This window comes from Capricornis sumatraensis, chromosome 17 (assembly GCF_032405125.1).
Source record: "Capricornis sumatraensis isolate serow.1 chromosome 17, serow.2, whole genome shotgun sequence".
NCBI lineage: Eukaryota > Metazoa > Chordata > Mammalia > Artiodactyla > Bovidae > Capricornis > Capricornis sumatraensis.
Window position 1 is genome coordinate 68,170,441 of NC_091085.1, and position 21,689 is coordinate 68,192,129.

The following is a 21,689-nucleotide window of genomic DNA, read 5'->3' on the forward strand; positions in this document are numbered from 1 at the left end:
ATATTCAGAAAAGAAAAATCTGGAGGGACTGAAAGACTGTGCTGGCCAGAGGATGATGGGGGAGGATGGAGAGGGACTGTCAGGGGGTACAGGGCTTCTTTTTGGGGTGATGAATCCCAAATGGTGGTGATGGTTGTACAACTCCATGAATATAATGGAGTTGCCACTTCCTTCTCCAGGAGATCTTCCCAGCCCAGAGAGTGAACCCAGGTCTCCTGCATTGCAGGCAGACTCTTTACCATCTGAGCCATCGGGGAAGTCCTATGAATATAATAAATACAGTTAAATTGTACGTCTCAGATGGGTGACTTGTATGTGTGTATGAATTGCAATTCAATAAAATGAAGTTGTTACCAAAAAAAAAAAGAGGAACTTGAACAGGCACAAAATCTCTTAAAAGTGGCCTTTAAGACTTGTTATCATGGAAAGTGATTAGTGGCCTAACAATCCCAGGATATCTGCCTGGGAGACCCCAGCGTTCCCCCCTCCTAGTTTGGAGAGCCGAGGTTTCTTACCCAGTGAAACCTGGGGGGCTCGCTGTTGGACGTGGCAAAAAAGGTCACTGCAGCCAAGGCTGTGCCCGCAATCATCACCACGGCCCAGACAGGAAAGAGGCCACCTATCTCATAGACGCCATCTGCAGAGGGATGAGAAAGGGAGCTGGTCCTCTCCACGGCTTCAACTTGGCACCTCCTCCTGAAAGCCCCTTGGCATGATGGAGAGGGTGTGGAGGGGATAAAACCCGCAGATAAAACTCAAACAACTGTTTGGATATAAGGTAGAGACTTCCTGTGAGCCCAGCCCCGTCCTAGGCACTTCAGAGAGACAGAGAAATTGAAGACATAGCATATCCCTGCACTTGAGCTACTCACACTGGAAAGACAGACATGAAAAACAGACTCTCCAGCCTGGAACTAAGATAGGAATGGCTAAGACCACTCACTCCTGCTATCCTTTCTTATGCCCAAGGCAGACATCACTAATCAACCATGATGCTTTGGTCCACTTGAGCTTAAAGGGAGCACCCTCCAGCCAGGCATTACCAATGGATAGGCATGGCTCCATGAGATGACCTGTACAGTCGAACTCAACCTTACTAATTCTGGCTCTCTTGAGAAGTCTACTCTATGAACGAATCCACTACAAAGTTACAAAGGTTTTAGAGGTTTCATGTTAAAACACCTAAGGGAGGAAACCCTGCAGGCTGGCAGAACGCTCTAAAAATTTCCATATACCATCCTTTCATCACCAGTCTTAAAGGCAATGGATGATTCAATTGCCCAGACACATGTAACAAGACTTTTTTTCTTTCTTTAGTCCAGCTCATGGGCTCATAAACATCAGTGCACTAAGGATAACATAAGGGGCTGAATATATAAAATTATGCACATAATACATGGCGGGAGATTTTGGGGGGGCAATTTTGACGGATGTGACTCTCACTTGCAGAGCTGGCTTTGGACCTTGACACCTGGGTGAGAGGTCCTTTCTCTGTATTTCTCAGTCCTGTGCTGGAGGCATTTCAGGAGGAGAGAGGGGCATGGGGTGGTTAGGAGGGTCTTCTTGGAGGCTGAGGATGTGAGTTGAGCTGTAAACAGAGTGGGGCACAAGGGTTCCACGGGCAGAGGGAAGAGATGGAAGGGAAGGAGTTGAGCAGATTTGTGTCACCAAAAGTAGATAAAGGGCCGGGGAAGGTGGCTGGCTCGGGATCTCAGAGATCTCGGATGATGGCTGGGGGACGTGGCCTTTTTCCAAGAGGCACTGGGGAGCCATGGAGGTCTTAGAGTGGGGGAGTGATCACATGTGACAAATGGCACTTTAGAAAGATGGCTTTGGGGACTTCCCCAGTGGTCCAGTGGTGAGACTGTGCTTCCACCGCTAGGGGCATGGGTTTGATCCCTGATCGGGGAACTAAGATCCTGCATGCTGGGTTGTGTGAAAAAAAAGAAGAAAGAGGGCTCTGAGGGTGGCCTTGAGAAGGAAGATGGAAGTTGGCAGTGAGATTGGGAGGTCTAACTGGCGGACACGTCACCTCCTTGGGCAGGTGACCCCCTGCTGGGCTGACCCCTGGATGGAGAGAACCCCCAGACCTTGGGCAAGGTGCCAAGTCTGGGGGTTCGTTCTATGCAGGGATCAACCTGGAAGGGGTCACAAATGCGTTAGCCTGAACCAGTCTTTCCCCAGCATGGACCTGCTACCACTAGACGGTGCTGGGGCAGGTGGACAAGACACTAAATATCACAGAATCACATCTCAGTAAACGGATTCCCTCTTCAGTACTCTCACTGTAACAGAATTAAATATCTTAAGTGTACTGGAAACAAGGCTGGTTTCCTATTGATGCCGGTGAAACAGATTCCTTTCCAGTACACTGAAGTTAAAAAAAAGAACTGATTAAAGAAAAATATCAAATAAAACAGTTTAGAATGGGAGAAAAACCAAGATGTTCTTGAATGTTGAATGCTTGGGAACCCTTCTCTTAAGAAGCCACAAGAATGATGAACCAAGTCCCCGGGGGACTGGAGAGGCAGGGCTGTCATGAACCAGCCCGCTGGCACCACTAGGGGGAGCCCTTCCCATCTCTGGGTTCACACTGACTCCTTCCTCAGCGACCATGTCTTCCCGTAAATTGGAGGAGAAACAGAATTTGGCAGCCTTTTCATCCTGACGCTCATTAGCAAAAAAAAAAAAAAAGCCACACTCAGCCCTGTATTTGCTACCAAAACCCTACCGCCACCTCCAGGAGATGCCCCTGGGTTGAGGGACAGGAGTTCAGATGACAGAGAGAGGACTGGGCAGCATGAGATACTCAAGTCGGACAACAGGAAGAACCTGAGCAGGAGGAGTTAGAAGACACCTGACAAGACTGGGCAGTGCTCTAACCAAAACAGGTCAGAAAAGGAAAGCCTGGGGCAGACGGGGGAAGGCTCAAGGCCAGCAGGGACCACTCAGGTCACTCAATAGGCAGCGGAGGGGTTTGTGAGGAGCTAGTCAGTGGGCACCAGCACCGGGGAGGGGGGCGGGGTGCCTCTTCTCAGCTTCTGCCAGTTTTGCTGTTAGGAACGTGGCTCAGATTATCTTGAGAAATCATCAACTCTGTAAATTTGGTAACGCAAGCAAATGTGCCAGAGGGCTGGATTTGGTCCAAGGGCCACCAGTGTGTCGCTCCCCTCTGAAACCAGTGTGACCGATGGACCACCGGAGGCTCGAGGCACAAGCACATATTAAGCGTCTGCTGTATGTTCAGGACTGCCCCGCTGGTCCAGGGTCCCCTGGGGTGGCTGAGCAGAAAACTTCGGGACTGTGGGGAGGAGGGGGGTTGGGCCCCCCCAGGGGCAGGGATACTCACAGGCCCCCGACTGCAGGGTCAGGGTCAGGAACAGGGGGCTGATGACCAGGTGCAGGCAGTTGAGGGGCCGCTTCCAGTTCCTGTCCTCCTTGTCGGGGTCCATGACGGGGACGGTGAGGAGCAGCAGGAACTCCACGGGCAGCTGTGAAGTGCGGGAAGGCAGGAGGGTGAAGGCAGGGAGGCCTGTGCTTGGCCTCCGCCCTGAGCTCAGTCGTTCAAGAACCAGGCTGGACTTCCCTGGTGGCTAAGAATCCGCCTGCCAATGCAGGGGACATGGGTTCGATCCTGGGTCAGAGAAGATCCCACATGCCACAGGGCAACTAAGCCCGTGCGCCCTGAAGTCCACGCTCCGCAACAAGAGAAGCCACTGCATGAGAAGCCCACAGACTGTGACTAGAGTAGACCCCACTCGCCGAAACCAGAGAAGAGCCCGCGCAGCAACAAAGACCCAGTGCAACGATGAATCAACCAATCAACAAAAGAACAAGGCGCTACTGCTGAAGCGCCCGCCTGGCGCAGGCCCCCAAGCGCTCCTGACGGCTGCTGTTAACAGGCCACCAACAACCTAGTGCAGGCCACTGCCAACACTGAACAGGAACTCTTAATTTTCCTCCCTTTTGGATAAAGAAACTGAGGCTCAGAGAGGCTAAAACTTCTCCAAAGCCACACAGACTTTGAAATCAGGCTACAGGGCCAGCTCTGACGGACTCGATACCTTGTGTTTTGCTTTCACTTGTGTTCTTAGCCAGCAACTAAACTAATAACACGTATGGCGTGCTTACCATATGCTAAGCACCAGAGTCAGTCCTTCACATAGATTCGTTCATCAAATTGTCACAGCCACTGTGGTAGGCTGGATACGGTTCCCAACTCTTCAATTCTCCACCCATAACAGAACTGATCACCCCCACACTTTTGTCAAATGACTAGAGTCTGCAGAATATATTTCCCTGTCCCACTGATGTTGAACTTGGCCATGCTGCTTGCTTTGGCCAATGGGCTATTGGTGAATGTGATGTGAACGAGGCGTAAATTGTGCTTGGGGAGTCTGCCTTGGTCTCTTCTGCTAAGAAAAGAGCATACTCCCACTGGCCCCAGAAGGAGGTACGGGGCAGACCTGAACCACCAACCAGAGTCATCTCAGATGACTGGATGAGGATAAATATTGTCGTCACATGTCAGTGAGATGCTGGGGGCTGTTTTTTACATAGCACTGCTGGCAATGGCACCCCACTCCAGTATTCTTGCCTGGAAAATCCCATGGATGGAGGAGGCTGGTAGGCTGCAGTCCATGGGGTCGCCAAGAGTCGGACACGACTGAGCGACTTCACTTTTGACTTTTCACTTTCTTGCATTGGAGAAGGAAATGGCAACCCACTCCAGTGTTGTTGCCTGGAGAATCCCAGGGACGGGGGAGCCTGGTGGGCTGCCATCTATGGGGTCGCACAGAGTCGGACACAACTGAAGCGACGCAGTAGCAGCAGCAGCTGCAGCACTAACTCACTGATACAAGGATTCCAGAAGAAAGGCGCTATCACTACCCCCATTTTACAGTGGAGGAAGCTGAAGCTCAGAGCGATGAAGGGACTTGCCTGAGATCATGATATAGCCAGAGCTGTCATGGGGTATAAATATTTGTTGTTCATTACCTGCCCCCTGGGTCTGAGGAAGCCTGAAAGGTATCCATGCTGGGGGGCTATGAGGTGAGGCCTCTGACTTGTGTGGTGGAAACCACTGCAGTCCTGCCTCATGGAAACCAGCCTGCTCACATCCAGACCTCAGGAGACAGGTAGCCCAGGGAAGCAGTGAGCGGTCAGAAAAGTGCTATTTTGATCTCATTTAGACTCACTGTGACCCACTCTCACCTGGCCCAGTTCCTGGCTCTCAGCGGGTCCGGAGGAGTCGCCAGCCTCCTCTCTGTTCTTGGGAAGATGCTCCCCTTCCTTCCTTGCGGGGAGGAGTCTGAGCCACGCTGCATGACTCCATTCCCCATGGAGTCCCAGTCTCATCTATTTCCCCATCAGGTCCTCAGCAGAGCCCCCATTCCGCCCCCCAACCTCACTGCTCTGGAGAAGGTGGAGGGGCCAGTGCCCTGTGCCATCACCAAGTCAGAAGCCTGGCCCCAGGGGGCCCCCTCACCTTGAACACCTTGAGGACCCTCCAGTACATGGGCTTGGTCCTCCACTTCCTGTAATCCAGGGGGTTGAGGGCCTGCACCAGGATCTGGGCCGTGGTCTCCGGGTACAGGAGCAGCGGCCGGTACTCCTCACCTGGGGGCGCAAGCGGGGAGAGGCAGGTGTCTGTGGCTGGCTCAGCCTCTGGGAAACCCTCTCCCTTTCCTCCCACCAGTGCCCCCAACCCCTGGGAAGAAGGAAAAAGCCCAGAGCCTGGTAGGGGGTGGGAAAGGCAAACCCAGCTCAGCCTGCAGTGAGAGCTGTTCACTGCCTCCTCCCTGGGCTGGGGGTGGGGTGGGGGGGTTGCTGGATGGTCCCATCGCCCACCTCTCCAGCCCAGTCCAGCTGGCACCCCCACCCCAGCTGGACACAGAGCCCCTGGACTCACCATAGTCATAGCTGTTGGTGTTAGAAGACACCCGTTCCTCCTCAGAATCTGACAGTATCTCTGTAGGACAGAGGGGAGTTTCCCATGAGCCAGGTGGGGCACCCAGCCCCTCCCACCATTATTCTACCGTAGGGCACCTCTGGGACGGCTCGGTATTCAGGGTGCAAGTGTCCAGGCCCCCTCTGTATCGTGGACTTCTCAGCAATCACCCTGTATGCTCAGGAATTCTTACAGACTCAAGAAGTCTAACTCACAAAACATTTTCAGATATAGTGATGCGGCAGTAAGGTCAAATTTAATACGGCCGTCTGAAGACAACACTCAAACATTTACTGACTTCCACATTGCACCTTCCAGAACTTGGAACCCGACATATTTTTCTTTTCCAGTCTGAAACTTTTCTCAGGAGTCCTTGGGATTAGAGGACTGAGCCCTGCAAAGAAAGGCTTCCCAAAAGGAAAACGGCTGTTCTCAAGTGAAGAGTGCTAGCCCTGATTCTGCCTCTGTGTGACTCTCTAGGCCTCATTTTCCCCTTCAGTTCCAGCCCAGTGAGCTAGGATGGGTTTAGAAGAGAACACAGGGTACTACGTGCTGAATTCTGAAGGCCTAGCGGATAAAGAGAAGAGGGCAAAAATCACGGTAGACCTCCTGTAGGAGTCACCAACACCTGTGCCAGGACCTCAGGAAATGATACAGTCTGGCCCTCTGGAAGCTCACAGTCCAATAGACAGAAACATAAGCAAATTAATAACAGAATGGAGAGATAAAGGTTGTGCTGGAGTGAGTCTGAAAGCTGTGCAAGCCCAGATGAGACACCTGGGGGTCTCTGCAGAGCTCCCTCCAGGCTGAGTCCTTAAGTCTTTTCAGAACAAGGACACACCAGGGAAAAAGGACAGCACAGGCAAAGCCTAGAGACAGCCAGAGGGAGCGTGGCATGTTCAGGGAGGTGGGGGTGGCCCTGCACAGTTGGGGAGTGGAGTTTGGGGTGTGAATGAGTTTGGAGAAGAAAGCTGAGGCCCAGCACAAATGGCAACAGATCAAGGGCAAGGTTCTCAGGCTCACATGCCAAAGAGGGCCAAGCACATCATGGGACCAAGTGAAAGAGGCTTGGGGGAAGAATTCCGGTTTCCCAACATAATCAGGCCTGTGCACGTCGGGGTTGACGACAGAGAGCACTGGGGACTGGGGTAAATGGGGGAACCATGCCTTTTCCTAAGGCAGAAGTCCCATTCAGCTTGAGACATGTATCTATATATGTGTGTGGGGTGTGTGTGTTTGTGTGCGCGCTCATCTGTGTCCGACTCTTTGCAATCCCATGGACTGTAGTCCGCCAGGCTCATTCGTCTGTCTTTGGGATTTCCCAGGCAAGAATACTGCAGTGGGTAGCCATTTCCCTCTCCAGGGGATCTTCCTGACCCAAGGATCAAATCCACGTGTCTAGGGTCTCCCACGTCGGCAGGTGGATTCTTCACTTCTGCGCCACCTGGGAAGCCTGCGGGTTGTATATGTGTATGTATTTGTGAATGTGTATTTGTACGTGTTGTGTATGTGTTATGTACGCTCATGCTGTTTATGCATTTGTGAATGGATGTGTGTATTGCATATTTCTGGATGTGTGTGTGCATGTATTTGTGTATGTGGAAGCACCTGGCAGGGGGCACGTTCTGGGATGCAGGAGGTGACGGCTCTTAGGAAGATTTGCCCCAGCAACAGGCAGGAGCACGAAGAACTAATGAACTTGGACAAGCAGGTAATGATGAGGCTTTAGCAGCACAAGCGAAGGCACAGAGGGGGGACCTTGGTAGAACAAGTAGAAAAAGTAGGAAGAGGAGATGGGCACTGGCACAGGCCTCCAGAAGCAGAGGCAGCAGTTTCTGGGCACAGGGGGCTCCAGACCCGGGGTCCTCCCTCGGGGGCTCCACTCAGACCTCACCTGGGGTAGCCGGCATGGTGCAGACCAAGGATCTCCTCCGCTGCCACTGGTAGATCCAGGTGCAGAGAACCACAGTGACCACGTAGAACATGTAGAAGCCCAGGTAACCTGCGGACAAGGGCACGCCGTCACCAAGTGGCGTCCTGGCCGCAGGGCCCAGAGAGCAAGCGCGCCCAGTCTGGCACTGGCGCCCAGCCCAGCCCAGCCGGCAAAGGGCCATTTCCTGGAGCCCCACTGCCTCCCCTCCCCTCCTTGGCCCATATTTTCTCCCTACCAAAGCCACCCTGCCTTCCCCCCACCCAACCAATCCATCCATCAACAGTGGGTGGCACAGACAGTGGCCTCCAGGACACAGTTCAAGTGCAAAGGGCTAGTGTGCGGCTCTGTGCCCTGAGAGGCTGAGCCCCTGCAGACTGTATCCCCCAGTCTCTGGCTGCCCTGGGCCTGCGCGTGGAGCCCCAAGAGTAATCAGAAGGGGAGGGTCTGGGGCACCCCCACCCTGCTGTGGGGCCCTGTCTCTGGCAGGACCCGTGACCTTCCGCAACTCTCGCTCAGGCTGGGTGACCCCGGGTCTGGGCCTGGAGCCCTCAGCAGGCTCCAGCCACCCCATTCTCTGCCCACTTCAGGGGCTCCCACTGTTGCTGACCCCTAGCATCTCTGCATCGCAGCCACCCTCCCTGGTTTTTCTCAACCCTCTGTAAGTCGCCCCTCCATCATGTCGTTGGAACCATCTGGATGGAGTGACCCTGTGGGTCACAGTCAGCATTGCGGCTGTACCACTAGTGAAAACTGGAGATTGTGAAAACCCAAATGTCACCCCGACTTCGCCCTGCCCTCTTTGGTGATCGGAACCACAAGTCCCCTTTCACGCCCAGGCCACCAGGGTCCCAAGCAGTGGTTCCATCACTCAGAACCAAAAGTGACTCTGTGCCCTGCAGACCACCCGCTCCCTTCACCCCCCAATCCCGTGCCTCCCAGCCATCAGCCCTGGGGGGATCCCGCCCTGGTCCCGCAGCGGCTCACCCAGGGCCCACGCCAGCGTGACCCTGCCGCGGTAGAGCGCGGTGAAGATCAGCAGCACGGCCGCCATGTAGAAGACGATGTCTCTGAGGAAGGGCCTGGAGGCCGCCGTGAAGGGACGCAGGATGGCGATCCCGCCGGCTACCACGGTGGTGACCAGCACGCCCGCGCCTGCGGGAGAGGAGGCCAGGCTCGGTCCGCCCCGCGCCCACCTCCGGCTGCCCTCCCAGCCCCCTCACCCGCAGCCGGGGCCACTCACTCATACCAAACAGGGCCCCGAAGGCCAGGCCGGCTGTGCGCGGGTCCGAGAAGGCCACCAGGGCGCTGAAGATATCCGGGGCCCCGTTCCCAAACGCCAGGAAGGTGACGCCATGGAGGGACATGTCAAGGGGCCTCAGTGCAGGCGCTCCAGGCTGCCCAGGCCACGAGCCATCCCCCATCTCCCAGGCCCTCACACCCTCCGGCCCTCCCTCCAGGGTACCAAAACTGGACCAAAAGGATACTGCCACATTGTGGGAAAGCTTGAGTGTGGTGGAAATGGCCGACAGGTTAGGGCAGAAGCTATGGAGGAAAGCGGTGAGTGTCTCCACGGCGAGTGGCTCCTGCCCCCGGTCCTTCCCCCCAAGCCCAGGGTGGGTCCTCCCCAAGTCAACCTCCCACCCCGGGACCCCCACTCTCCCGTCTACAAGCTGGACATCAGGCCAGGGCCAAACTTACAACTTTGCTGCGGTGACTCCCAGAATCAGAAACAGATAAACCAGCCAGAAAGCCTGGGCGAGGGTAGAGGGGGAGGCCAGAGATGGGAAAAAGCATTAAATCCTGCTGGGGCCACGGGCCCCTCTCATCAGCCCCCCACCCAGAGCAGAGCCTCACGTAGAGGGTGATGGCCAGAGGGAGGAGGCGGGCTGGGAAGTGGCAGAAGATGCCCTCGAGGTAGTCCAGGTAGCCCCCGTCACTGCGGCAGTCGGGGTTGGTGCGGACAAAGGCACAGCGGTCAGAGGCGTTCAGGCCACACACTTCTCGACACTGGAAAGGGAGGCGGGGGGTAGACATCAGAACCCACCACCCCATGATCCACTGGACCAGCCCCACCTAAGCAATGAAGACAACCTCCTTCAGCCTGGTCCCTAAATCTCCCAGGCTCCAGCTGTACACTTTCATTTTTAAAAATAAACCTGTACTTGAACACAAGTAAGTCATGAATTTGTTATTTAGTTGCTAAGTTGCATCTGACTCTTTGCAACCCCAAGGACTGTAGCTCACCAGGCTCATCTGTCCATGTGATTTTCCAGGCAAGAATACTGGAGTGGGTTGCCATTTCCTTCTCCAGGGGATCTTCCTGACCCAGGGATCGAACCCAGGTCTCCTGCATTGGCAGGCAGATTCTTTACCACTGAGCCACCTGGGAAGCCCATTACACAGATAAGGAGATTTAAAAGACAGTATTTCAGGGCCCACTCAGTGGTAGAGAAAGCGCTGGAATCCAGGCAATTTGAGGTTCTTCTAAATTTCCTGTCCTTGACCATTACTGCCCCATTCCTGGCTCACGGTACTCTCAGGAGTTCATGCCATGGATGACTTGCAATAGAGGGAACATTTCCCTAATGACAAGCAGTTGAGTGTGTCTACTTTTCCATTAGCACCAACAGTCAACGTCCTTGCACGTGACTCTCTGGGCACATGTGAGAACGTTTGGTCAGAGAGATTTCCAGAAGTGAAAGTGCTGAGTCAGACAGTCTCACAGCCTGAGTTCCTCCAGAAGCGCCCTAGAGACAAGGATTTCTAAGCAAGCAGCACAGTGGGGAGGTGTGGAGAGCACAAGCACCAAGACAGGGAAGTGAGCCAGGGACGGGAGAAGCAACCAGCGCAGGCTGGGCTGAGATGGTGCCCGCCATGGGCTGGCAGCCCCAGGGGCAAGGGAGCTGGGGTATTATACACCAACTCCCATCAGTCATCAGGTGAGCAGAGCCGGGGAGGGAGCTGCTAGGTCCCCAGCACTTCTGGCCTGCCATGCTTGCAGGTGCTTCTGGAAGAAGATGCTGGTGACCTGAAGTCAACAGAAGCCCACCAAAATGGCAGGGTCAGAAACTGCCTGATGGTCCAGTGGTCGGGACTCTGCGCTTTCACTGCCGAGAGCCTGGGTTCAAACCCTAGTCAGAAAACTAACATCCCATAAACTATACAGCACGGCGGGAAGAAAAAAAAAAGGAGGTCCAAAGGATATGGGCAGAGCCCTAAGAGTGTCTGTCGCAGAAGGAGAAATATCTTAAACCTCTGAGGGATTTTGCTAAAATACCCTCCCCAAAGCTCTACCTGGGGCTTCCCAGATGGCACTAATGGTAAAGAACCTGCCTGACAATGCAGGAGACACAAAGAGACGCAGGTTCAATTCCTGGGTCAGGTCTGTCTAGTCGAAGTTATGGTTTTTCCAATAGTCACATACGGATGTGAGAGTTGGACCATAAAGAAGGCGGAGCGCCGAAGAATTGACGCTTTTGAATTGTGGTGCTGGAGAAGCCTCGAGAGCCCCTTGGACGGCAAAGAGATCAAGCCAGTCAGTTCTAAAGGAAATCAACCTTGAATATTCATTAGAAAGATTCATGCTGACAAGTGTGAGAGAGGCTGGGGAGAAATGGAACCCCTGTGCAACTCCTGTTGGGGACGTAAAAATGGTACAGATGTTGTGAAAAAGAGCATGGCGGGTCCCCCCTCCCCAAATTAAAAAGACAATAACCAGTTCTAACGTACAAAGTGATGACTATAGTTAATACTGCTGGATGGTATATATGAAAGATGTTAAGGCAGTAGATCCCAAGAGTTCTCATCACAAAGAAAAAAATTTTTCTTTTGTATCTGTAGAAGATGATGGATGTTCTCTCAACTTATTGTGGTCATCATTTCATAATATAAGTAAGTCAAAGCATTGCGCTATACATCTTAAACTTACATGGTACTGTAGGTCAATTGTATCTTAACAAAAACTGGAAAAAAAAAAATAGAGTTACCATACAATCCAGCAAATCCACTTCTGGGTATACATGAGAAAGAACTGAAAGTCAGGTCTCAAAGAGACATTAGCACACCCATATTCATAGTAGCCTGATTCGCAACAGCCAAAAGGTTTAGGAACAACCCAAGTGTCCATCAGTGGATGAATAGGCTGAGCAAAACGTGGCCTATCCATATGATGAAATGCTATTCAGCCTTAAAAGGGGGGAGAAAATTCTGACACAAGCTACTACATGGATGGACCCTGAAGACATCATGTGAAGTGAAACAGGAAAGTATTTAATGCTCAGTTGTGTCCGACTCTGGGACCCCATGAACTGTAGTCCGCCCGGCTCCTCTGTCCATGGGATTCTCCAGGCAAAAATACTGGAGTGGGTAGCCATTCCCTTCTCCATCATTATTTATACGAGGTACTTGGGAGCAGTGAGACTTACAGAAACAGAAAGCTGAATGGTGACTGCCAGCTGGGGGAAGGGGAAGTGGAGTTATTTAATGAGAACAGCTTCAGTTTTGCAAGATGAGAAAGTCCTGGAGTTAGATGGTGGTGATGGTTGCACAATGAGAATGTCTTGAACGCCACTGAACTGTTCGCTTAATGGCTCTAACCCTTCCACAAGCCCTCTCTGAACTTCTACCAATGCAATGCTGGAGGTGCAATTTCTGGTAACCTCTATCCCCTGCTTACTGGCTCTCTCTAGACGCCACACTGAGCCCGCCACACCTATTTCATGCACTGTTCCTTCTGCCTGGGGCATTTCCTCAAGAAAACACCACTGGTTCATCCTCCAATCCTCAGATGCTTCTTCCAGGAAGTCTTCCTTGACCACCCTACCCAAAACATGGCAGATCCTCCAGTTACAAACTCTCTTCACCCCTGGTCTTCCTTTTCAAAGCACTTCTCGTGTTTTGAAATCCCCCGTTATTTGTAGGATGACAGACTGACTTAATGTCCGTCTTCACCATCAAAGTCTCGCACACAGTCGGGACTCATAATTTTTTGCCACACACTGTGAAAGTGAAGTCGCTCAGTCATGCCCAACTCTTTGCGACCCCGTGGACTATAGCCTACCAGGTTCCTCCATCCATGGGATTTTCCAGGCAAGAGTACTGGAGTGGGTTGCCATTGCCACACACTGTGCTGGACCCCAACTCACCCAGTCTTCAAAACAGACCTAGGAGGTTGGTACAATTGTTCCCACTTCACAGATGAGAAAACTGAGGCACAGAGAGGCAAAGGGACTCACCCAGGGCACACAGCCTGTCTAAAACCACCGGGGCTGCTGGCAAGGGTGGTGATGAGCTGGAGGCGGTGTGCCCTGCTGGAAGGCATCCAAGTTACAAAACGAAAGGCTGCAAGGAGATCAAACCAGTCAATCCTAAAGGAAATCAACCCTCAATATTCAATGCAAGGTGTGAGGCTGAAGCTGCAATACTTTGGCCACCTGAGGTGAAGAGCCAGCTCATTGGAAAAGACTGATGCTGGGAAACACTGAAGGCCACAGGAGAAGGGGGCGACAGAGGACGAGATGGTTGGATGGCATCACCGACTCAATGGACGTGAGTTTGAGCAAACTGCAGGAGACAGTGCAGGGCAGGGAAGCCCGGTGTGCTGCAGTCCATGGGGTCATGGAGTCGGACACGACTTAGCAACTGAACCACCACCACCCCACACTACCAAAAACCAAACAAAGCCAAAACCAAAACCACGGCAGCTAGACTAGCCCATGGGCTGTCAGTTTTCCATCCTACACCAGTAAGACTGGTGTGGAAGACCAGGTAGCTGAGAGGAGAGGCAGCCTTGAGTCTGCGCCCCAGTTTTGCTACCAGCTCACTGGGTGACCCTTGCTGCGCTGTGTGCTCAGCTGTGTCCAACTCTTTGCGACCCCATGGACTACAGCCGGCCAGGCTCCTCTGTCCATGGGGATTCTCCAGGCAAGAATGCTGGAGATTATCCCCTTCTCCAGGGGATCTTCCCAAGCCAGGGAGCAAACCCCGGTCTCCCACTTTGCAGGCAGATTCTTTACCATCTGAGCACCAGGGAAACAGCCCCTTTAAGGTGTCTGGACCTTGCCTTCCTCACCTACAGGGCAGTCTTCATCAAACCCAGCCTGGCCATCAGATCTTGGTGCCACATGTTTTGTTAAGTGCTTCTGCACACACCCTTTATAATTGACTATCAAAACTGTAGATGGGGGCTTCCTAGGTGACTCAGTGGTAAAGAATCCACCTGCCAAAGCAAGAAATGCAGGAGACCTGGGTCGGGAAGATCCCCTGGAGGAGGAAATGGTAACCCACTCCAGTATTCTTGCCTGGAGAATCCCATAGACAGAGAAGCCTGGTGGGCTACAGTCCAGGGGGTCGCAGAGTCGGACCCAACTGAGCATGCACGTGTGCACGCAGAATGTAGACTATCAAAGTCCACGCTGCCTCCATTAAGAAGCCAAACAATTCCACAACTCCAGTACCTAGAGGACAATTCTAAATTGTTTCCATTTTTTGGTTGGGGCCCATCAAGAAAGGCTCGGATTTTCATTACCTCAATGCTCTCTCCAAATGTTGTTACCTGCAGCCAAAGGCACTTCCTTGTGCATGAGGAGGACAGGGGGTGGCTTAGGAGGGCTGAGGGGCTGGGAGGGACAGCGTGGAATCACAAGCTCCTGGTTCATCCTCCCTGGCTGAGGAGTGATCCCAAAAAATGTCCAGTCCTAATCCCTAGAGCCTGTGAAGTGTGACCTCACATGGCAAAAGGGGCTTTGCAGAGGTGATTAAATTGAGGCTCTTGGGACGGGGGGATTGTCCAGAATTACCTGGAGGGCTTTAGATGTCATCACAGGATTTTTATGAGAGAGAGGTACAAGGGTCAAAGTGATAGAGATGCGAAGGAAGCAGAGGTCCAGAAAGCGAGAGAGACAGTGAGTGAGAAGGGGAGAGGTGGGGAGAGGGGCAGAGGGAGGAAGTGGGGGTAGAGAAAGAGAAAGATGCTAGGCTGGTGACTTTGAAGATGGAGGAAGAGGCCAAAAGCCAAGGAGGTAATGCAGGAAGCTTCTAGAAGCTGGAAAAGGCAAGGGAATGGACCTTCCCCTGGAACCTCTGAAAGGAACACGGTACTGACACCTTGATTTTAATCCAGTGAAACCCATTTTGGGCTTCTGACCCCCCAGATAACAAACGTGTGCTCATTTTAAGCCACTAAGTCTGTAGCAATTTGTTACAGCAGCAACTGGAAGTGACAGCACTCATCTAGAGTCAGTTATCTGCCAACATTAAAACACTCTCAAAGACATCTCACGTTCTGAACCTCGCTGACCAGCTCCCGCAAGAGGAGTGATGGATGTGACCTGGGGTGGAAACTCCCCTCTGCCAGCTCCTGTCAGCACATGTCCTTCTATCCTCCCAACCCCACGGCTGGACCCCAACAGGGCAAGTCCTCCAAGGAGTGGAAAATCACAGGTCTCCCACCAGGACCCCAAGCCAGGAGTAGAAAACACTGCTATTTTCCAGAGGCCCCTCGGCCTTGTGACAACCGCTCAGCAAGGCCAGGCGGCACCCTGCTTCTGAGGACAGGGCTCTGGAGCCACGCAGCCTGGCTTCACATCCTGCTTCCCCACTCAGAGCTGTGCGACTCTGGGCAACTCAGCTTCTCTGTGCCTCGGTTCCCGCCTTTATAAAACGAGGCAGGGGTCGGCAAACTGTGAAGGGCTAAATGCTTCCTCCTCTGAGGGCCCAAAGTTCTCTACTGAAACCATTCAACTCTGGCTGATCGTGTGAAAGCATCAGCCATAATAATAAACAGGCATGACTGCATACCAATAAAGGTGTACTTAACAGACACTGAGGTGTGAATTGAGTTTTCATGCATCATGAAATACCATTATTTTAAAAATTTTTTCGATCATTTGAAAATATAAAAACAATTCTCAAGACCTTCTCTGGTGGCCCAGTGGTTAAGAACCTGCCTGCTAACGCAGGGGGCACGGGTTCAATCCCTGGTCCGGGAAGATTACACATGGGGCAACTAAGCCCATGAGCCGCACTACTGAGCTCGCGAGCTCTAGATCTGTGCTCTGCGACAGGAGCAGCCACCGCAGTGAGAAGCCCGCGCACCACAAGCAGAGAGTAGCCCTCCCTCAGCATAATGAGAGAAGCCTGTGTACGGCAACAAAGACCCAGCTCAGCCAAAAATTAATTATTTCATTAAAACAAGTGAAAACCATCCCCAGCTCCTGGGCTGTACAAAACCCAGCAGTGGACCTGATCTGACCTGCGGGCTGAACTTTGCCAGATCCTAAAATGAGGGGCTAAACGAGCTCACCCATGTGCTTCAAACAGTGCCTGGTTCATACTCAGTGTTCAGTACAACAAGCGTTGATTACTACTTTTTCCAGAGGTGAAAATTGAGAGTAGAGATAAAGAGCTCTCTGTACCTGTTAGCTTGTTCCCCTCGGGACCACAAGGGTCAGCCCTAAATGTCCAGTCTGTCAGATCTGTAGAGATTTTTTTTTTTTTTTTTTCAGATTTCCTTCTTCCCAAAAGGAGTGTCCTGGAATTACTGGGCCCTGGTAGTCTGATGCCAAACAAATCTCTGGCCCTCGGAGGTCACACTTGGAAGGATGAAGGCACTGGGTGGCCCAGTACTATTCCCCACCCCCCGACAAAAAAATCTTAATTTGGTCCCCTTCCCAAAGCTACTACCACCATCTCCCCCAGGGGCTTCGCCAGCCTGCTCCTTGCCTCTGCCCATTCCAGCTGATTCTCCCACTGCAGCAAGTGGGATCCTTGTAAAAACTGAAATCAGATCATGTCCCTCCTGGGGACTTCCCTGGCAGTCCAGTGACAACAAAAACCCAGATCATGTCCCTCCCGTGTTCTAAAAGCTAGCATGGCTCCCATCTTATGCCTAGGAATGGACCCACTTTGCACAGTGGTCCACAAAGTGAAAGTGAAGTCACTCAGTTGTGTCCAACTCCTTGTGACCCCGTGGACTATAGCCTACCAGGCTCCTCTGTCCATGGGATTTTCCAGGCAAGAATATTGGAGTGGGTTGCCATTGCTTTCTCCAGTGGTCCACAAAGCCCCAGGCAATCTGGCTTCCCTCTCCTGTCTCCTCCCTCATCCTTCACCCCCTTGCTCACTGTTCTAGCCACTCCGGCCTCCCAAAGTTTGCGACATGACAAGGCCTTCCGCTCCTGCCTTGGGGCCTTTGCACGTGCTGTTCCGCTATATCTTTGCAAAGCTTCAGGCCTCTGTACACAGAGAGGCCTGTCCTGACATCCCAAGGAAAAAGTGGTCACCTCTTTCCATCTCACACCATCACATTCCTACCCTGTTTTGTGATCCTTGTCGCTCAGTGAAATCCTGTGGATTTACCTGACCTGTGAGCCTGTTGCTCATGTGTGTCCCCAACTAGAAACATAAGCTCCATGAGGGCAGGAACTGAGTGATTTACTCCTCACATGTAGCACAGTTCCTGGCACATAATAGGTGCTCAATAAATATTTGTTGAATGAGTGACTACATAAAGGACCTAGGTGAGGAGTGGGTGGCCTTTCCCAGCCTGCAGGCTCCCTGGCCCGAGGCTGGCAGGACTTTCAAAAGGGCAGCTACCTGTGCAGTCCTGGGAGACGGTAAGCCAGAGAGGAAGGATCTGGATTCAGCAGAAGGCAGCAATGAGTTCACGTCCTGGCTCTGCAACTTCCCTAATGGCCAACTTCCCCTCCCTAAACCTCAGCCTCCTCATGGGCAACACAGAAATCATCAGACTCATCTTAGGGGGTTGAGGGCAGGATTTGGTGAGTTCTGCACAGCGCTGGCTCAATAACTCAGAGAGATTATCTGACCCAAGCCACAGAGAAACCCCCATTTTCCTGCCTCCAAGAGGCAGCAGTCAATTTTATAACCTAGAGTAACCACAAATCACTTTCCCATCTATAAAATGGGCATAATTACCTGTTTGCCTGGTTCAAACAAAGGGCATGAAGGTATTCTGCGGCCCCATAAAGTTGCCGTGGGCGCTAAACACTCTCTCAGCTGTCCATTCAGGTGGGGGGGAGTTTGTTACTGTTTGTCCTCCCACCGAAGAAAATATGAAGCGAGAATCCAGCCCCCTGCCTTCAGATTTTCACTCTGGATCCACTGTGACCTCCCCTCCCCTTACAGACATCAGAACAGAATGATGCAAGTTCCCTGCAGCCTGTCTCCACCGCCTGCATACCTCCCTGCCTCAGGAGGAAGCCTCCGTGCTCTCATCACTGTTTCTCCTTTGGTGCATCCAAATCAAAGGCACTACCATCCCCCACCCACCAAGACACTAAGGCCAGAAATCTGGAGCCATCTTTGACTCCTTTCTTCCACCACTTTGCCCCTCCATCCAAACCATCAGTGCCTCCTGCTTGTTGTGCTTCCGACACTTACTCCAAGTCCCGCCACTTCTTTCCTCTGTTGCACAACCATCACCTGGGAAGCTGCCAGAGCTTTCCCACTGGTCTCCCTGCTGCTACCCTCAATCCTCTCAGTCCATTTTCTCCAGAGAAGCCAGAGACATTCTTGGAAGAAATAAATCAGATTTATGATAATTCCCTGCTGAAAACCTTCCATGGGTCCCCCACTGTCATAAAACAAATCTCACCTCCTAGCTTTAGCTCCTAAGGCCTTTGGTAATCTGACCACCACTACATCTCCATCTTCATTCTTAACATTCTCCACACTGACTCACCCTGTTCCAGCCATTCTGGCCTCCTCACAGTTCTAGAAATCCACTAAGCTTGTTCCTGCCTAAGGGCCTTTGCACATGTTTTTCTTTCCACCTGGAATGTTCTTCCTTCTGGTGTCTGTTACAAGTGGCTTCCTTTCTCCACTCAGGGCTTGGCTTAAAGTCACTTCCTCCCAGAAGCCATGTGTGACCACCCAATCTGAAACAGTTGTAAATACTCCCTGTACCTCACAGCCTCCACTCCACAATACCACTTCATCCTCTTCATCTGCAGAGAACTTAGCATCTTACTGCCTGAAATCTGCATGTTTATTTAGCCATCCTCCTAGGAGATTGTTCACTCCATCAGGGCAGGGATTTTTGTCTATAGTATATGTTCCCTGGCATATTCCAGGGTTCAGCTCAGTGCCTGGTACAGAGTAGGTGCTCAATAAATACCAAATCATCTGAATACGTCCCCACCAGATACCAGTTCCCTGCGTGGATACTCACGTCTACCACGCTGGTCTGGCTCACACCTGAGGCTGGAAACTGGGAGCTAATGTGGGACCCTGAAGATGCGGCCCTGGCCCCGGACACTGTCTCCACCATTTGCAGCACACAGAGCAAACTCAGGACCCAGGACACATTCAGCAGTCCTCCGGCCATCAAGCCCCCAAGGGGCCCGGCCCTCACCCGATGCTTCCCCTTCTGTAGTGTTTCAGTTCCAAACAGCTGGCACCTCCAGTGGCCTGCTGGGTAGGAGTGAGAAAGGGACAGTGTCACAGAAGACCAGACCACAGGACCCAACAGGAGGGGCCTGAAGAATGCCCCTCTCCCATCCCCCTCCAAAAGAAAGCTGATGTAGAAGCCACATTCTGGATGGGCCTGACTCATCTAGCAGGCAGAGTACATAGCCCTTCCTCCTGAGCCCACAGTAGTGTTTCCATGGAAACCCAGGGCAACAACTGCCTCTGATGGGGAAATCAAGGCCCAGGGGGAAATGAATTGCTCAAAGTTACACAGCCCGTTAGCAGCAGAGCTGGGCTGGACTGTAGCATGTCTTTTCCCTCAACACTAGGGAAAAACTAGCTTAATTTTTCTTCCAAAGAAATTAAACTGGAATGGGGAAAAAGAGAAAAAAAAGTCCCTGGCACGCTAGTTTTCTTCTTTTGGCTCTTCCACGTGTTGCTAATGAGACTGTTTTGCCTTCAAGAAAAACAAAACCCAGAAAACAACGCTTTTTTTTTTTTTGTAAATCTTTGCTCAAAGTTCTGGCGGGGGAGGGGGTGCCTGGGGGAAGGAAAGGGGAGCAGAAGGGCCTGTCTCAGCACTCTTTACTCACCTGTTGACAGGCTCTTCCCTTCCGCAGTTCTCTGTAACCGCACTTGGCACTGACTTGGAGCCGACACTCCAGGTCTGCAATACAGGCTTAGCCACTGGGGCGCTATGCGGCCTTAGGGAGGTCACTCCACGTCTCTGAGCCTCTGATTCTTCATCCGTAAAATGAAGACAAACGCTGGCGCGTCAGAGCAAACGATAAGGGTTCATTTAACATTTAACAAGGGCTCACGCCCTCAGGTGTTCCCAACTTAAGGATCAACACGAGTCTCCTCTCTATTGGCAGCCGATTTCTCGTGCTCGCTCACAAGGGAGCATTTATTGAGCGCGGCTGTGCGCTTCTCCGAGGCTAGACTTTCAGATGATCGGAAGTTCTGCAGACCTGATAGGGAGGAGCAGAGGCAGGAAACTGGGGTTACGATCACTTCTGCGGCTGCACTTTCTAGGTGCGAGACCCCGGGAACGTCCAAGTGCTCCGTTTCCCAATCCTGGCGGATGTTGAGCAGATGAACTCCGGATGCGTGATCCTACCGCCGCGCCCAGGCGGGCGGGGAGCCTCCTCTTACCTCCTGCCGGGCCTCGACCCCGCTGGGCTTCACAGCCTTTCCAGCCTCAGCCCGCCGGCCCGCGCCGCCTGACCTTCTGCCCCAGACGGCTCGGACTCGCGCTCCCCTCCGGCAGTCGCATCCGGGTCTAGTCCGCGGGATTGCCCCAGGCACAGCCCCGGCTCTCCCCGCGCCGGCCACGCCCCTCATACAACCCCGCCCAGCGGACTCGCCCCCAAGGGATCGTCCCTTGTATTAAAGGCGCAGGCACCCTGCGCGGTCCCGAGGGTCTTCCCCACTCTCCTTCCTGTTCTCAGTCACCTGCAGGTCGGTTCTGCTTTCGCTGCTAAAGCAGAAGCTGAGATGAAACCTCATGCATATAAACCATAGGAGGCCGGAGAGGAACTTTTATACGGTGAAACTAGGGGGTTCTCTTCCCAAGGGAGGGGTGGTCGAGTCGGCGTCAAAAGTCTTGTAATCAACGGTGATAAGTATCTGAGAAAGTACCAGGTTGGTAAGATACCCTGGAGAAAGGAATGGCAACCCACTCCAGTATTCTTGCCTGGAGACTCCCATGGACAAAGGACCCTAGTTTAGGGCTAGAGTCCATGGGATCGCAGAGTCGGACACAACTGAGCAACTGACACTTTCACTTAGTGAACGCTCTGCCTTGCACACACAAACTCAGGCTGCCCTGCCTGTAATGCCTGTTTGTGAGATCTCCTAATTGGATTCAGCGTTTCCATCTAGTAGGCTGGTCTTTAAAAGAAGAACATGGCAGGGAATCCCCCTGTGGTCCAGCGGTTAAGACTTTGCCCTTCCACTTCAGGGGTCACCGGTTCCATTCCTGGGTGGTAAACGAAGATCCTCGCAGTGGAGCCAAAAAAGAAGAAGACGACGAATATGGCAAATAGGTCAAAACAGGTGACTGGCCTACTCACCCTGAAGGATCTAGTTCCCCCTCCCATTTCCCAGCCTCCTTTCCTTCTGTTGGGGTAGGGTAATTAAGTGTTAGTTGCTCAGTCGTGTCCAACTCTTTGCGACCCCCATGGACTAGAGCCTGCCAGGCTCCTCTGTCCAGGGAATTCTCCAGGCAAGAATACTGGACTGGTTGTCATTCCCTTCTCCAGGGGATCCTCCTGATCCAGGGATCCAACCCTCTTCTCCTGCATTGCAGACAGATTCTTTACCATCTGGGCCACCAGGGAAGCCCCTGGAGTGGGATAGGGCACCGAAAGAGGG

The 21,689-nt window shown here is 52.6% G+C and overlaps 1 protein-coding gene across 1 annotated transcript in view; it reads right to left on the reverse strand.

The window, feature by feature from the left end:
* The window catches only part of SLC8B1 (solute carrier family 8 member B1), a 28,319-nt gene extending 7,734 nt beyond the window's left edge, over positions 1–20,585 (reverse strand). Inside the window, exons 1-13 of the mRNA XM_068989851.1 lie at positions 20,469–20,585; positions 19,907–20,284; positions 19,075–19,316; positions 9,738–9,890; positions 9,582–9,634; positions 9,369–9,425; positions 9,130–9,236; positions 8,868–9,035; positions 7,845–7,952; positions 5,912–5,971; positions 5,489–5,619; positions 3,350–3,491; positions 516–637 (exon numbers count right to left, since the gene is read on the reverse strand). Coding sequence (XP_068845952.1) covers positions 516–637; positions 3,350–3,491; positions 5,489–5,619; positions 5,912–5,971; positions 7,845–7,952; positions 8,868–9,035; positions 9,130–9,236; positions 9,369–9,425; positions 9,582–9,634; positions 9,738–9,890; positions 19,075–19,230 — 1,257 coding nt within the window. The 5' untranslated portion in view covers positions 19,231–19,316; positions 19,907–20,284; positions 20,469–20,585. The remainder of the gene's footprint in view (positions 1–515; positions 638–3,349; positions 3,492–5,488; positions 5,620–5,911; positions 5,972–7,844; positions 7,953–8,867; positions 9,036–9,129; positions 9,237–9,368; positions 9,426–9,581; positions 9,635–9,737; positions 9,891–19,074; positions 19,317–19,906; positions 20,285–20,468) is intronic.
* Positions 20,586–21,689: the final 1,104 nt, after the last annotated feature.